Source organism: Microtus ochrogaster, chromosome 10, assembly GCF_000317375.1.
Source record: "Microtus ochrogaster isolate Prairie Vole_2 chromosome 10, MicOch1.0, whole genome shotgun sequence".
Lineage (NCBI taxonomy): Eukaryota > Metazoa > Chordata > Mammalia > Rodentia > Cricetidae > Microtus > Microtus ochrogaster.
The window spans coordinates 68,028,086-68,044,657 of record NC_022016.1 but is presented as its reverse complement, the minus strand read 5'-3'; the positions used below and the strand labels follow the sequence as shown (position 1 = coordinate 68,044,657).

The 16,572-nt window shown below is 46.8% G+C and overlaps 1 protein-coding gene across 1 annotated transcript in view; it reads right to left on the bottom strand.

Annotated features, from left to right (window-relative positions):
- Positions 1–16,572, bottom strand: part of Ror1 (receptor tyrosine kinase like orphan receptor 1) — a 351,964-nt gene that overhangs the window by 23,224 nt on the left and 312,168 nt on the right. The window contains exons 5-7 of the mRNA XM_005353459.2: positions 7,044–7,171; positions 4,855–5,172; positions 3,599–3,844 (exon numbers count right to left, since the gene is read on the bottom strand). Coding sequence (XP_005353516.1) covers positions 3,599–3,844; positions 4,855–5,172; positions 7,044–7,171 — 692 coding nt within the window. The remainder of the gene's footprint in view (positions 1–3,598; positions 3,845–4,854; positions 5,173–7,043; positions 7,172–16,572) is intronic.

Below are 16,572 nucleotides of genomic sequence, written 5' to 3'. Positions count from 1 at the left end.
TTGAGGACCACAGCGACTGGGTGAAGCCAGCTGCGTCCAGGTGCCGGCTGGGAAGGACGCTGACGAAGTCTTTCCTTTTCAGTTTCCACCTCATCCAAAGCTGGTGTCCTGAAAGGTGGTCAGGGACTAGAGGTGAGACACAAACAGTGAAGCTCTCTCTGCAGGGGGATCTACAGAGGACAGCCAGCTCTGACAACTGGACGCATCCGGGGACGGAGAAGGGACTCGGTGGGGAAAGGACAAAGGTCCAGGTGGGGGCACTTTATCAACGGATGGGATCCCAAAGCACAGAAATCAGGGTGATGAAAGAGCGAAGGAAAGTGATAAGAGAATGATCATTCCTCCAAAATAAGCCCGAGTTTGTTCTTGAAAGAGGTTTGGCATGGTGGAAGCGCAGGAAGAGTCCAGGGACCTGCTTTTGTCTTGGCAGCAGGAAAACATAAACCTCTTTAGCTTCTCCATCATTAAAACGGAGATGATCCCTTATCTTCCAGAGAGAATGAAATTAATCAATGCAACATATTTTATTGAGCATCAACTGAGTCTTAGACCAGATACTGGTGTAAGAATCTGGCAAGATATTCGACTGGTAGTAGTCATCACGATGGTGTATAGTACATATTATTATTAGGCTTAACTTAGTTTTATATTCTGTTCTAGAGTGAAATTCACAGATAAAGCAATCATCAGCAAACTCGGAGTGTTGGTATTTTAGAAAGTATAACAAATGTCAGTCTTTCTCTGCTTAAAGCTTGCACTATTTCTTTTAGCCTTACTGAGTCGAAATTAAAACAAAAAATTGTTGGTTGGAAAATGAGAAATCCCATGATAATTTTGAAATTTCCTTAGCTTTGACCAAACTAGAGAATGCAAGACCATTCCCTTGAAATTCTATCCTACTTGAGAAGGAGAAGGAAAATGACTCATTTCCAATCTGCCCCACACCATACAGCTCAGTGCAGGATGAAGCTATTACAATTTTTCTTAGACGTGTTTGTGTGTGGGTTTATACACACACATACCATGACATGTATGGGGAGATCACAGCACAATTTGCAGGGCTTCTCCCACCACGGGGGATCTCTGGAGTGGCACCCTGTGACAAGAGCCTTTACCCTCTGAGATGCCTTGTCAGCCCCGAAGTTCTTTTAATCTGTCTGTCTATCTGTGTATCTATGTATTTATCTGTGTATGTATGTATGTATTGTGTATGTATCTATCCATCTATTTACCTATCTATCTCCACATATGCTCACATACATAAACCCCAGAGCTTAGAAGGCTGACTGTAGGTTGATACATGGATCTTATCTTTTATTTATTTATTTATTTATTTGGAGGAAACTAAAAGATTTTGGGCACACTATAGCAGTTACAAAGTAGTTCCATTGCGGCCACTCTGTTTGGGCTTATGAGGGCTTATGAGAAGCCTTGGTATTTGCTGGTTTTCTTCTGACTTCTGCACTAGGGAGTCACTGCCTCTCAGTAGCTTTTTATTAGTCACATGCCAAGGATTCCCTGCTCCTTTAATGGGTGTCCATGACGCTTGGCTTGAAGAATTCAAGGGGTACCGTGTTCTTTCAAAATGGAAAAAAAAAAAACCAACCAACTTTAAACAACAAAATCCTAAGTGGCAAAAACTGTCTCATGTCTAGATTTAATGTTCATCTAAATTTACTGTTCATACAACAAGACTTAACCAGCCCCAAGAATTTTGAGTAAGCTGTCCGCCAGTTGATATTGAGAAAGAAATACACTGTGCCCTTCCAGCACGACTGACTGACTAATGCCACTAAATAATGCGCAAAGTCTACAGCCAGAACGGTGGAGCCCAGAGATTAAGGCTTGCATTTTTAAAAATTGTATTTGTCATAAGGTATTTAGATTTGTGAGAGGAGAGTGTCTGTCAGAAGAGCACGACCTTTGAGTGTAGTCAGAGCTGCAAGCTGGAGATGAGGGTTTCAGATCCTGTCAGTGACTGGCTGTGTGACACAGGTAAGACCTTGGCCCTTCTCACCCTCAGTGGCACATACCCAAACCACTTTCTCCGTATCATAGGAGCTTTAAGTGGGGATGAAGTCACTGAGCAACAAGCATCCTGAAGGCACACAGTAGATGCTCTACAGATATAAGCCTTCTGTGACATCAGAATAGCACTTGAGTCCTTGAATCAGATCGTAAACAGAGCTTCCAGTTTGGGGGTGAGTGACTTTCCCACTTCTGAACAGCATTCACTGAAACCTAAAGACCGGACATCAATTAGACACAGTCAGGGTTGGTTGTGCATGCTTAGAAACTCCCAGCACTCAGAATATGGGGCAGGGGATTTCACGATTTCAAAGCCAGCCTGGTCTACATAGCAAGACCCTGTCTTAAAAACAGAAAAGACTTCATCTAAAGGATAAGGCATTATCATCCAGATGGAAAAAATGATGCATTTCTTAGTAGTATTTGAAACAAAATACACAAAAATTCTTTTTCTGTGACTTTCTTCCTCTATGTAAAAGCTACCAAAGCCCAAAGCTCTGGAGTCCCCCTTGAGTTTTCCCTTGTAGCCCACATCTGACAGGCCAGTGACCCTGTTATCACCAGTCTCCAATATACCCTGAACCTGCCCACAGGCCACTGCCTCCTCTACCACTCTTCCTGATAAAGTTTCTCTGTTTCAACATGTCGAGATGTCAGCCCTCGGCTCAGAACACTCTGATGCTTGTCTGTGACTTTTGGGACCTCATCTAACCCTCCTCCTTGCTCTGGGACCTACTCCTTGCTCTTATGGGTAGGCCACTCTCAGGGCCCCGTCTTTCCTCCTTCCTTGATAAGTGGGTTTACAACTAGTGGCTTGTACTATCATCACCTGTTCAGACACCCAGCACCTTACGACTGACTGTGTTATCTGTTTCTTGTGACCACTTATTTTGTTTGGTCCTACTCTGAAGCTGTCAGTCTGGCTGTCTCGGCAGTGACATCTTAGCTCACCTACTCACTGGGACGAGTCCACCCAGGCATAAATACTAGGACCTATAAAGCTGAATCAGCTCCAAAGTATCTCCAACCTCCAGGTGTTTCTCACCAGCACTTTTGTCCTCTCTCACACTCGGTAACCATTCAGTAGAAGTGAACAAACCCACAGCAACTCCATTTTCCTCCCAGACATCCCTACCCCTCTGTACTGTTAGTGGCCAAGACAAAGATCACAAGTTAGTAGATCGCCCTGGGTGACTGAACCGTGACTGCAGAGTCGTCCTGCTTCGTGGGTGATTTCGGTGAGATGGGACAGTTTTCTCACTGCTTCCAACACACCTGTGTGCCAAGAATATTCCCGTGTCTGTGGGCATCCTGGGAAAACACACTTTTCAACAGGGATGACTGTGATGGGCTATCTGACCTGTGCCTCTGGAAAGCGGCTACCACAGGGCAATGACTACAGGTACTCCTTGAGGGCGACACTGGTGCCTCTAGAGACAGCCAGGCTCCTGTAAGATGGAGATGGTTTGGGATCGAGAGAGCGCGCAATCAACCACATTCACTCTCCTAGGCCGCCTTCTACACGGGGACCAGGATGCCTGAAACATTAGGGCCAGTGACTCTTATTTACCGCATGCTGGGATGTCACACAGGTCAGACTTGAAGTTTTCATCCAGGGTAAAGCACCAGGGGGCTTCCTTCTGGTTGCCAGGGTTGCGGCAGTAGGAGTGGCCTCCATTGAGCTCTGGAAAGCGCAGGGCAGTGAAGCTGTGGGTGTGGGGGTACTGAGAATTCCAAGGCTGGCACTGGCGTCCTGACTTGGTCACACTGACGGTCCCCCGGTAGTCGACACCTGTGCTGTTGTAGCACTTGTGATCTGGAAAACATGAAAGACAGTCACAGGAAGAGTCATAGGGGCCCTGTCCTCCTTGTCAGCTGTGTGGGTGTAGGGAAGGAAGGGCGGCCTAAGACCTTGCTACCATGCAGATGGACGCAGATCTCTCTGCCAGTGGGGAGGGGTGGGCCTTTCTTCCTGTTAGCTAGGCTTGTACTCACATTCCTGGGAGGATTTAAAGCTTATGCTTCTGGAATAAAATGAGCTTCTTCGGTGTTTTTAATGGGGGAATACCAAAGAAATGGGAGTGGGAAGGGACCTGGGCACAGGAGGAATCTCTTATGGTTCACAAGTGAGTGGCTCAAAGATTCAAGGCAACCATTTTCTTTCATTCCAACTGGCCATCTTAGAAACTACGTGATGAAAGAAACTAGGGGTAACTCACAGGACGGGGCTACTGGAGGCAGTGCGGTCTGTGTTTCAAGGAGATGGGCTCCAAAGTTACACAGAGAAACCCTCTCTTGAAAAACCAAAATAATAATAATAATAATAATAATAATATTTTAAATTTAACGTGCATGTGTTTTGGCTGCATACATATGTGTGCACAACATTTATGCCTAGTGCCTATGGAGCCAGAAGACGGCATTGGATCCCTCAGAACTGGAGTTAAGAATAATTATGAGCTGCCATCCAGGTGCTGGGAACTGAACCCAAGTCTTCTGCAAGAGCAGCAAATGTTCTTAATTGCTGATAATCTCTGGCCTGTATTGTGAATACACTTCTGTGAATTTCCATTTGAAGACCTGTTTCTAATTCTTCCGATTATATCCTCAGGAGTGGAATTGCTGGGTCATGTGGTAAATTCTGTGTTTAAGTTCTTGAGAAACCAGATCCTGTATTTTTCAGTTGTCTTCATGAAACCTCTCCAAGGCAATTCTGTCTAAGCTACCACAGAATGCTCAGGCGTGGTATTCAGCTCACTGGAAGGTTAGTGGGCACAGTCCCCGTATGAATAGTTACCGCGTGTCAGCGTCAGAACCACCACTTACTTTTGTTGATAGGATCCGCCATGGGGATGCCGATCCGTATACAGTTCGCAGCTTCCGGGCTCTCCGGCTGGGGGAGATCCTCACAGTTCGGCAACTTCAGCCTCATCAGAATCATGGGATTTGATCTGGCAAAAATGTACTCTGTCTGACACAGGACATTTTCTAGGACTTCACATTCATCACGACACAAGTCGCGGGGCTTTGGGACAGATGAGGTTTCGTCACAGTACGGGAAGGCGTAGTGGCACAGGGAGGGGATGGCGAACTGAGAACACTTATCAGATAAATGGCTGGAGGTGCCAATCATGGTGAAGGCAGCTGAAAAGCAAACAGAGCTATTAACTCCCAGGGGCCCAGGTTTATCTCTGTTGTGATCCGGTCAACAGAGACAGGGAGAAACACACCGCGGGGATTCCGCCGGGCGAAGCCCACAAGGCCAAGGCGAGCAGATTTATTTCAGATGTCTAAGCAGCTCACTTTCACTGGCTTGAAAAAATCATTTTGACTACAAAGTTAGAAAAACAGGATTAAATTACATATGTACCATTTCTTAATAAAAAGAATTAATTGGGTTAACGTACAATATATTTTCCTTTCTTTCCCCCCTACGAAGCAATAGGACTTTGTGTTTCGCCCCATCCTTTGTATTAATTTTGCGAGGCTCTAAGACATCGGAGAGCCCCAGCTCAGAGCTCGTTTCAGGCAGGGCTTGCGCTGAGCGTGGGACGGAGCTGCCAGATGGCAGGAGTTGCTGGGTGGCTTTGGACTGCTTGCTTCATTTCATTGTGGCTTGAATATTTTCTATTCCATCCTTGGAAAATGAGGCAATGGCCCGGAAGACCACAATCCAATTGTCCCAGAATGCACCACAGGCTCTCAGAGGTCTGGTAGCCTAACGTCACACACATGGCATCTATACCAAGAGGGCACCAGCCCTGAAGGATGCCCGTGAGGCTGTTTACACAGTTTCCCAAAGATCATTTCTAGGGACGTTAAGCTGATAGCATATTAATGGCTTCTGAGAAGCAAGGGTGACAGAGGCCAAACGAGTCTGGGAAGTGTTGGGTCAAACAAAATAAAATGATCTTTCTTTCAAAAACAAAATGAAACTATAATATTTTCCAGCAAGCCAGTGCTCACTGAACACATCCAAAAGAGAGCGATTATACACTAACTACAAAATATTTATAGCAGAACAGAATTTATTTAATGTGTATTCTTATTTGAAAGTTTGTTCAAATGCTTTTGTACTGGGTGGAAACACTGAGTTCAGCATCTCCTTCCTGTTCGGCCTATGTCTGCTCAAGCCTGAGGGCTTCAACAAAAGGCAACATCACCTTCCTGCCCTTGCTTCTGGTTCAACAATCCCCCTCTTCTGAGCTGCTTCTCAGTTCTGTCAAGTTGCTTAGAGAACAGAATTTCTAGCCCTTTTCCTTTCCTGTGTCACGGATTTATCCATGTCTCTCTTGAGTCCTCAAGTTAAGCCAACAACTACATATGCCCTTTAGAGGAACTTGCAGGATACAGTTATACTAAGATCAACTGGCCGTCCATCTTGAAATGCAGATGCTACTGGGTACCCATATCCCCATTTGCTAAATTTGGCTGCTTTTGTGAGAATGTCATGGAGGTCATTTTATCACACTGCAAAGGACACGGTCACTGCCCTCCTGAAAGAGGCACGAAATGGCTGTGGTCACCATAGCTGGGTGCCTGGTGGCCTGAGCCTCCCTGCCCTGTGTATTAGGAAGTGCTTCACTGTGGCATTCATGGAGAACAGCCATTTCCCAGATTCTCTGTAACAACAGCTCTGGGATGAAAGTTCTCGTCCAAGGTCATTCCTTCTTAGCCTCCCTTACACCGCTTCCAAACGCAAGCCTGGTGAAGGCAAAGCCACTCTCACATCCCCAGTGTCCAGCCTGGTCCCAGCACACTGAAAGCCCTCAGCAATATTTATTGAGTGTTTGCATGAATGTGAGACTTCTCGAAGCTTCCTTTTCCTCCAAGACTAACCTCTAATAAATTATTTTAATGTAAATTCCAGAGCACAGAGATCACTTCTCATGCCTCTTTATGGTCCCACTCCCAACCCCCCATGCTTAGCCTAATCCTCTGTCAGGAAAGAAGCCCAGAAAAACTTCTGGTGAGAGATGCAGTTATGTAAGTATCGTTTCTTTGATGTCACTTACCTGTGATCTGATTTTCTATTTCCCCCTGCATATGCAAAGACTCCATATACACAGTGCGGTTGCCAATAAATCGTGCACACGCAATGCCTCGGTATGGCTGACAGAATCCATCTTCTTCATACTCGTCTCTGAAAACAAAAACAAAGCACAGTGATTCTTAACACAGAACTACCTAGGCACACCATCCATTCTGGTTGTGCAAAATGCCCTAAATGGTCACAAGGGGGCGCAGTTGGGCACTATATAATGAAGACTACACTTAACAATTTTTTTTTTTTAAATTCAGCTCTCAAAACATCCCTTCAAACATCTGTTGGTCACGTTGGTCAAGTTTCCTACACCCCCAGAAAAATCATCCTGAAGCACAAAATCATCCTTAAATATGGGAAAGAACTTTTATTTTTGCAGCTGGTGGTGGGCTGGAAGATGATGTAGCCCTGAGAGGGAAGAGGAAGCGAGCTGGAAATCTGGGCACATGCTCTACAGAGTTTTGTTTTCTAAGTGCAGATCATTTCTGCTCCATTTGCTACAAAGGCGTGGGCGCATTAGCCCCAAGATTCAGGCCAACTGACAAGTCAATTAGGAGATCCACAGGGTAGGAATCTGGTGCAGCTGGAAGGAAGGGGGACAGTTGAGTCTCAGGGCTCCTCACTGGGTAAGACCTGTCCTGTCTACCTGGAAGAAAAGTCGGAGCAAGCTGCAGACCGAAGGATCTGAGATGAGCTACTAACATCCAAGGAACTTGTACCTCTGCAATCCTTCAAACTTGAAACAGAGCTGCAAGAGTTTGGACTGCTTTCAAATGATAATAATACACGGACAAGGAATTAGGTTCTATCTTGAAGACAGGACAACAGACAGTGACGAGGAGCTATAGGGTTACAAGTGAAGAAACAGGAGACCAGGATTGGATAGGCCCCCTCCTTCCCACAAAAGTCCTCAGTGGCCGTGCACACAGAGGGTGGAACCAGAGCCTGGGACAACAGATCTGGGCACACTGAAGACTGCCGGCTACATTCGGGGGTTCACCTTGACACCAGCTCCTCCTCTGGCTGGGGTCAACACCATCTCCACACACAACCCTTTGCCTTCTGTGGCTTCTTCTAAGTTAGAAGACACGGTACCAAAACACTCTTCCTGTGTTCTTTTGGCAGGCTGTCCCAGCCCTGCACATCATAGGATCCCGCCTTTAAAATAGAGGTAGCAATCACTGCCCTACAGAGGAAAGCCCTGTGAACCCATCGACTCATAGAAAAGCTTATTTGTGTGTTAATTTGGCAGGGTGGGAGATCAAACTAGGGCCTCATACATGCTAAACATGCTAAGTACATACTTACCATTGAGCTTTGTCCCCAGACAGGCTTATTTTGTTTTTGAGACCAGTCTTACTATGGTGTCCAGTCCAGCCTGACTTTGAACTTGTATTAGTTCTGCCTCAGTTTTTTAAGAGACTGAGAACTACAAGAATGTACTGCCGTGACTGACAGCTATTCAAGTCCCTTGAGATGGTACATTATTGTCAGTAAAGTATTTACAGTGGTTCCAGGGGATGCTCATTCGAAAAGGAGACATTTACTAAGTGCCTTTTTTTTTTCTTTTACTATGGCTGTGTGCAGAGATACAGGGCTAGGCTTCCCCACCTAGAGGTTTTATACTCCTAGGAGACTAGAAAGCTCAGGATAGCTGCCAAATGAGCGAAAAGCCAGGGGATGGGACACTCCCTTTCTGCAGCTTCCTCCATTAATCCTCTCAATGGCTCGCTTTGAAGGTGAAGATGGGCAAAGCATCTTTGCCGTCATCCCGAAATAGTTTGTGTGGCAAAGCCTTGAAAACCTAACCTCCAAATACACGATAAACAAGCACATCTACCTGAGAGAGAAACCTCGAGAGTTCAGGGCTGCACAGTCCCTCACGTACCCCACGCACTTACTTTCATAAATCCCACAGTAATGGTGACACCTTTTTGGCTTGCATCTTACCTGAGCTGTAAAATTAACCCCACTTTTATTGGGTAACTAATACCGTAAACCTATGGGGAGAAAGACGGCTCTGGATGACCTCAAGCGTCCACCCCACTCCCACCGCCCCTGCTAACCTGGGCCTTGCTTTTCTGTCCTTCCACATCGATGGAGCCTGGATGCCTAAAGCGTTGCCATGAGAACAGTTTCCCTCCCTACGGCAAATTCTCAAGACCTACATTTATATCTCTTGGGAGGACAAAATCTTGGAAATACCCCCAGATATAAATCCTTAACCCACTGGGAGTTCCCAGAGTTTATGAGTGAGGCTTAGGCTAAACTTCTTAGCACCTTCCTAGTTCAAGACTGCTAAAAAGACAGACTGTCTCTTCTTTTGCAAACTAAAGAGAGATACAGTTCCTTGGCTGCCCGTGTCTTAACAACCGCTCACTTTTACGGGTGGACTGGAATTGTTGATTCTGCCCAGAACTTCTGTGATTTTGACCAGTCTCTGAGGGACAGAGGTTTTTAAAAATCCTAAACCAAAAGACCCAAATGAGTGTGGAATGCATCTGAGCCACTTTTGAGCCTTGGCTGTGTGCAGGACGCTCAGCTGGGAAAGGCACTTGCTCTCTCCCTGCTCCCCACCCTAGTTGGACCATCTAAGCTCCACCCTTGGGACCTCCCTGTCCTACCATGAAGGTAGAAAGTTGATCAGATACAGTCATCATCCAGCAACAGGAATGTGGTGGCATGTGTTCCCATGCACACTACACACACATAACAACAAAACAGGGTTTTAAAACAAGCATCTCTTCCGGAACTTTGCAAAGAACAGTGCTCGGACCTGATCTGTGAGGTCAGACTGTCTGGGGCTGAACCACTGGAATCAGCTTTCCTCCAAGCAGTACCTGCCCAGCTCCTCTCGTCCTCTGTCTGTGGAGGGAACGTTCCAGCTCAGAGAAGCTAAGTATCTCACGGGGATGTGCAAAGACAGTCAGGGGTGCAGCCAGGATTGAGATGGGACTTTCATGTCCAGGTCACTTTACTCTGTGGTCAGGTCTGCCCCAGTTCCGTGTCTCGGGACTGCTGTGAATTCAGTCTATTCACAGATCAGAATTTATAGCAAGTTTTTATTTTGTATGAGGCACTGCTGATTTCATATGCTTATAAAATGATATCAAGTCATTTAGTAGAGCACAGGCCTATGAAGACCTAGGGGTGTGAAGGCTCCCATTTTGGAAAAGCGGGAAGGCATGAGGAAGGGCAGCTATGGGCAGCCATTTCCACGCTTGTCTGAACTGTGCGCCTCCCCTTTACAGTGTGAGTGGCAGTGGTGGGTGGGGCCAGTCAAGTCCCAGATGCTCTTTTCCTTTGCATTTAGTAGTCGGCTATCTCCCAGCATGCACTTCTCCTGATTTAGTTTCCTGTCCCCCACTTAAAAAAGGGATGCACCAAGGTGGTACAGTCGGGGCGCTGTCACGAAGCCATGCCATGATCCATCATGAAGCAAAGGACATTGGGACCAGGAACCCACTGCTGCCACCTGGAGCGCTGCCTGGATGCCGGGTGTCCCATACCTCTCAAAGGTCCTTCAGATGCTGGGTCTCCAGCTTTGACCACCATCCCGATTCCTATGTGGGATCCAGCAGAGCCATTCTCCAGTGTGAGGTTGGAAGGACATTGAAGCGGTGCAAAGGGAGAGAGAGGACAGTGGGTGGATTGCCTCTCCAGGATGCTCCCGAGGCAAGGGAAGGCAGGCTGCTGAGATACAGATGATGCTATCCAGACCCGACTAGACTGCCTGCCTCCTTCCTGCTCTGCCGGCTGCACTTCCTGCACAAACTTTTCTCCTACAAGTCTCCAGTCATGCCAGCTGGTTTGTTTTGGGGGTTTGGACCCTCTCTAAGGCCTGAGATGCCCTTTTGATTCACCCCCTTCTCATCATTTCCATCCAGACACATCCTCAGAACTCTCCTGGGAAAGTCAGGCATCTGCCACCTTCTACTGGCACCTTGATCAACCCATCCCTGTGAGTTCTGATTTCCTATAACTGCCACCTGCACAGTGCTCACCCTACCACATCCCAGCCACAGGACTGCAGCAGACTGACCTAGACTGCCCATCCTGGGAACTCTCTTTGAATTGTAAATGATTTCTTCTTCATCATAATACAGGGGCAAGGGCAGGGGTGCATCTACCAGGCAGCTGCTGAGTGGATTCTGGCTGTTGAATTTCATTCTAAAAGTTGCTTTATGGGGGAAGCTGGACCAGTTAAAATGCACAGCTTCCCTCAGTGAGAAGAAAATGAATACAGAGGGACTTTGCTATCTCTAGAGCAGAACCCAAGAGATTGAGAATAGCCAAAGCCTTGCCCGTACCATTCACAGGAGCCAAGTGTGGGAACATCTCAGTGTTCATGAGAAGGCAAGTGAACCGACAAAATGTTTTGATACCTAGGGTGGAATAGTATTTAGCTATATAAAGGAAACCTGCTATAGTGTCATAGAGTTCATATTATATGATTTATAGGGAACATTGGGAATAGACAATTCTATAGGGACAGAAAATACATTGGTAGTTTCCAGGGGCTGAGGGACTGTGGAATTCCTTACCTAATGATGTCAAAGTCACACAACATTGTATGAAATTGCTCACTAAAAAAATGGTTAACTTTATGTTGTGCAAAGTTCACTGAAATTAAAAAGACAATCTCATGTGTATTAAGGTGGAACATTGCATGGGAGAAGGTGGTGGCTGGGATTTCAAAGGTCAAGTCAGAGAAGACTTGACTGTGGACCTTTGCCAGGTTAATCTGACTGAGCTCCTGAGTGCAGAACACAGCCAGATACGAGGAATAAGATCTCGTGTCCTCTTGCACAGTGGGTTGGCTCCAGCTGAGTGGCTTGTTTTAGAATTCAGCATAGCGAGAAAAAAAGCAGTTTTGAACATTCCCAGCACAACAATGAAAATGATAAATGAGACCCAAGGTCTGGTCTGATTGATCACTGTACACCATCTACATGTATTAAAACAACACGGAACACCCCATAAATATGCATAATTATGTGTCAATTAAAATCTTTTTAGGAAAAAGGAAACATGATCCAACTAAGAGTCCACGTGAGGGGTGCCAAACCATTCCAGGGTAAACAGAAGCTCGCCAGAGACACGGACAATCCAAGGACCAGTTACGATCAGATGTAGTTTCCAGAGTGACTGCCTGCCCACAAAGTCTTCATTTCCCCGAGAGGACCTGCAGTGTGACATGTGCTTGGCAAGCTGTCAGCCAGGAGGAAGTGAGGGGTATGATGTAAGCCTTATCAGCTTTAATAGCACATGCCAGGGCACACGGCTTCCAGTGATGGGGCGTCTGGGCAGGTGTAGATGGAGAGCGAGCAGGTGGAGACAGAGTGAGGGTCTGAGGTCTCAAGCAGGCTTTACCTTGGAATGGCTGATTGCAGGAAGGTGATGGGTGAAATGTTTATGTCCGTCTTCTCTCACAGGCTCTGCTTGCTAAAGACCAGTGTGAATGTGGGCATCAAAGAGAACGATGTGTTAACATGCTTGACCCCTGAGGTCAACGTTCAAAGTGAGCCAATCAAAGCCCGTCAGTTCAGAGGACTGATGGCTCGCTCAAGAGACCTGTGGCTATAGGCTGGGACTCTGCAAGCCCTGACATTCCCCTGTGGGTCACCGGAATGCCCCTGTGAGCACTAGAAGTTCTGAAGTGGCTGTGTCAATTGCTGTGAGTGGCTCCCGTCTGTGGATACAGACAAGTGAGCGTTTGTCCCCTTGTGAAGCTGGCCTGAGCCTGGTCTCACATCATGGTTTTGCTTTAAAAAAAAAAATTAAATCAAATTTCAAGGCTTTTTTCCTCCTTTTGGCTAGGAACCATTAAAACAAACAGAAGAATACTGTTCTGCATAGTTCCCAGAAAAACACGTCACAGCGACTGTGTCCAACCCAGCGATGGGAAGGTACAGGCTGTGTTCAGGGTGGGGTTGGGAATGCAGGGCCGCGGCGAGCTTGGAAAGAGAGCAGAATTCCCTGGGCTTGTAGCTCACAAATATAATCTGAAGGAAAATGAGGCATGTAATGTATTTAGTTCCTATTTAAGGACACAGTTGAAACCATAGGACCGCACTGGCGCAGTATTAAAAGGTAGGGAGACGCTAATGGGAATGAGCGGGTTCTGCTTCTTCAGTTGGCTGAGGTTTCCGTGGTCTGGTGCACTTCACCTTCTCAGATGTTTCTTGGATGCCTCCAGTTTTCCTGCTGTGAGGGACTCCTTTGCCTCTGCGATCAGGTTGAAACCAGGAAGCCAGAGGTGACAGCCAGAGCCCCATCGAGCACAGGGTCCCCAAGTTCTATCAGAAATCCTTCATTTAAGCTTCGGTGTGTCTCCAATAACAAACAACCAAATCATCCCGTGAAATCTCCCACTGAGGATAACGGGACTTTGGAATATTATACAACTCACCCAAGCCTGTCTGGGCAGATTTCCTACCGCAAACATTACTAGGGTTGATTTGATTTCCCCTACTTTTTTTTCTTTTATGTCTTTGGCCATGAACTGAAGTACTGGGTTTGTGGAGAGGGTGGTAAAAAGGGAACTCGGAGACTTCTTCCAGTTTTAATGTCATCTTACAGCTCAGAAGTAGGGCGGAACCCACTCCCTGGATTTTTATTTTCTGTCTGTCTCAGTTTTGTCTCCCTTTCCTGCTGATAGTAGCTACAAAAGGCTTCATACAAAGCAATGGAGGGCCGAGGGCATATCCAGTCCCTGGGTCCCCAGAAGGCAGTAGAGAGAGGCCACATCAAACTTAGAATGTCGGAGACTTTAAGAATGGGAAAGGTGGCCTCTTCCTGGCAGCCTGCGGTGACCCAGGAAAATGGTTCGCTTCTCTTTTGATCCAGGATACCCCACAAAAATTTTGCAGCTAAGAGGTTCAGCTCTTGGTGCTTACTTAAAAACTTGCCCAGGGTATATGTATTCAAAGTGTCGCAACTAACCAAAAGATGCCAGTACACTGGTAGAGGTGGAAGATGTACGCAGGCCGAGCAATGGGCCTGAGTGTAGAATTGGTGGCCTCGAAGCAGTGCTGGAATTTTGCTACAAGTGCTTAATGGCCATGGAGACTGTGGAGCCTCAGGGGTTAGATCTGAAGTTTCCGGTCATTGAACAAGGCTCCCAAGCTGCGTTCCCTGTTTGTACCCGAGGTCCCTGCCACACCTGAGATGGTCCTCACCAGAAGGGCCCCAGCGAAGAAGTCACACGGAAGAAAAGATATTCCATCAGACACCGAAGAAGCAAAAACTCACAGCACAGAAACAATTTCAGCAGAAAATGAACGCAACTAAAGTGAAAATGTTGTAGAAGTTTAAGCCAAAATAGGGGTTGGTTTGCGATGGGCAAAGCGGGAGGGTTTTACGTGGACAAACAGCATCTGTTGGGCACGGAGTCTCTGGGAAGGGCTATGAAATCTGGAGAGTTCCTTATTCCTTAGGAAAATGAAGGGGTTCTCTGTGAACGTGTGTGTGTGTAAGTTTGAAGTGTCTGAGGAGTAGACAGACTCAGCACTCCATATTTCCTTTGCAGTCTTAAACATTCCTCTCAAATTCCCATGCAGTATTTTTACTTAATCATATTTTAAACTTGCAACTTCAAGTGATAACTAAGGGCTGGGGAGGCTGGGTTTTGTCCTGACCACAAAGAGATAGCCAAGAGAGAGGTGGTGTCCTAGATGATGGGGCGTATTTGAGAGAAGAGAGGCCATGCTTCCCACTGGTGCTGGAGGGATGTTTGGAGCATGGGAAGACCCTACTGTCTCACCGCAGAGCCAAACCATGATGCAGGGGGATGGAAAAGGTGTAGAAGGAGATAGAGGCCCGCGGATAGGCACACACCCATTCCCCACCTCCTGGAGTCCCTCAGTTGGATGCTACTGTGCAGGGCTCCGGTTCAAACTTGGTAGTTGGAGGAACACAGAAAAAGTAGCCATGTGGCTTCACCAAGCCCCCATGTGGCTAGACTAGAAAGACACTTTGAAACGCTTTTGGCCTTGGGTCTCTCTGGACCTTATGTCCGTAACCTTAAAATTGGTTTGATACCAAAAGTTATACTGTGTACAAAGTATTTGCCTGTGGCAGTGCATGTGAAGATCAATGGCTTTTGGCTATGCTTTGACTTGTCTGCTCTGTGCCATACTCGGAGGAAGTTGGCACAGACCTTTCCCTCTGAACTGCTTGCTTTCAGCTCACACACTGTGGGAGACGATGCTGAGCGTCACCTTAACAAACTCTAGAATCACAAAGGTGTCAAATCCCCTGGCATGTCCGTAAAGGTGTTTCTAGACAAGGTTAACTCATGGGAGAAGATCTCCCCCTAACGTGAGTGGCAGCGTGACATGGGCTGGGAACCTGGACTGAATAAAAAGAGGAAGGCGAGCTGAGTCCCAGCATTCATTGCTCTTTGCTTTCTGGCTGAATTCAGTGAGATGAGCTGCCATGGCTTCTGTGCCAACAATGGACCTTACTCTCAAACTGTGAGCCCTGTCCTTGAACTTGGTTTTGTCAACGGCACAAAGTAGAGTGGCTGATACAGATGGTTGTCAACAGTCAATCTCACTCCTGTCATTTGCCACCTTGCCATTCCTTGCCATTGCAGCAAAGATGATCAGACTTGAAGTTGTGCATGAGTGAGAACTCTGGGCACAGGTTGGGGGCAGAAGCAGGCATGACCCATGAAGTCTGAAGGAGCCAATAGGAAGGCCAAGTCTCAGTGGTCAGCATTTGAGAAGAAAAGGATGGATGAACTTGTCATTTCTATCCCATTTTACAATGGATGGCCCTCTGTGCTCCACCCCAAACCCCAACTTTGAACACCTGGATCCACCCCTCTACTACTCCTGGGCTTGACCCTTTTCTATTGTCCTTCTTGCCATCCATGAAGGAGCAGAGCATCTCTTGCCCGAAAACAACCTCACCCGCTCATGACCCTGCTCTGTTCAGCTGTCTCTGCATTTTTCTTCAGCTTTCAAGAGCAAAATTTCTCTTAAAGAAAATGCCCACCCCTTGTCTCTTTAGTCCTCCCATTCAGCTTAGACAGCCTAGTCTTCTGAACGAGTTTGACCTTGACCCCAGTGACCAGAGGCAGCCTTAGACTAGCTGACCCTTCCTTTAGGAGGCACTCTTTTCCCACTGGCTTCCAGAATACTGTTCTCTTTTCCTTCATTTAGTTCCTTTAATAGCTCAAGACTCTGGCCCTGAGAGCTGGACTCTAGGCTCCGCCTCCTTTCTGTCTGTTCCACTCATGTTTAGCTTTAAATGACCAGCTCTGTGCTGATAACCCTAAGCTGAGGACTCGAACTCCCATCTCCAGCAAACACTACTCTTTAACCTCAGCCTCCATCTGAATATCTGAATGGACTCAAGGATTAACATGCTTGAGTGGGAGTCTCTATTTCCCTCGGAGACTATCATTAGGTGCTTCCTCATCCAGTAAAGAAATCATCCTTCCTTCCTTCCTTCCTTCCTTCCTTCCTTCCTTCCTTCCTTCCTTCCTTCCT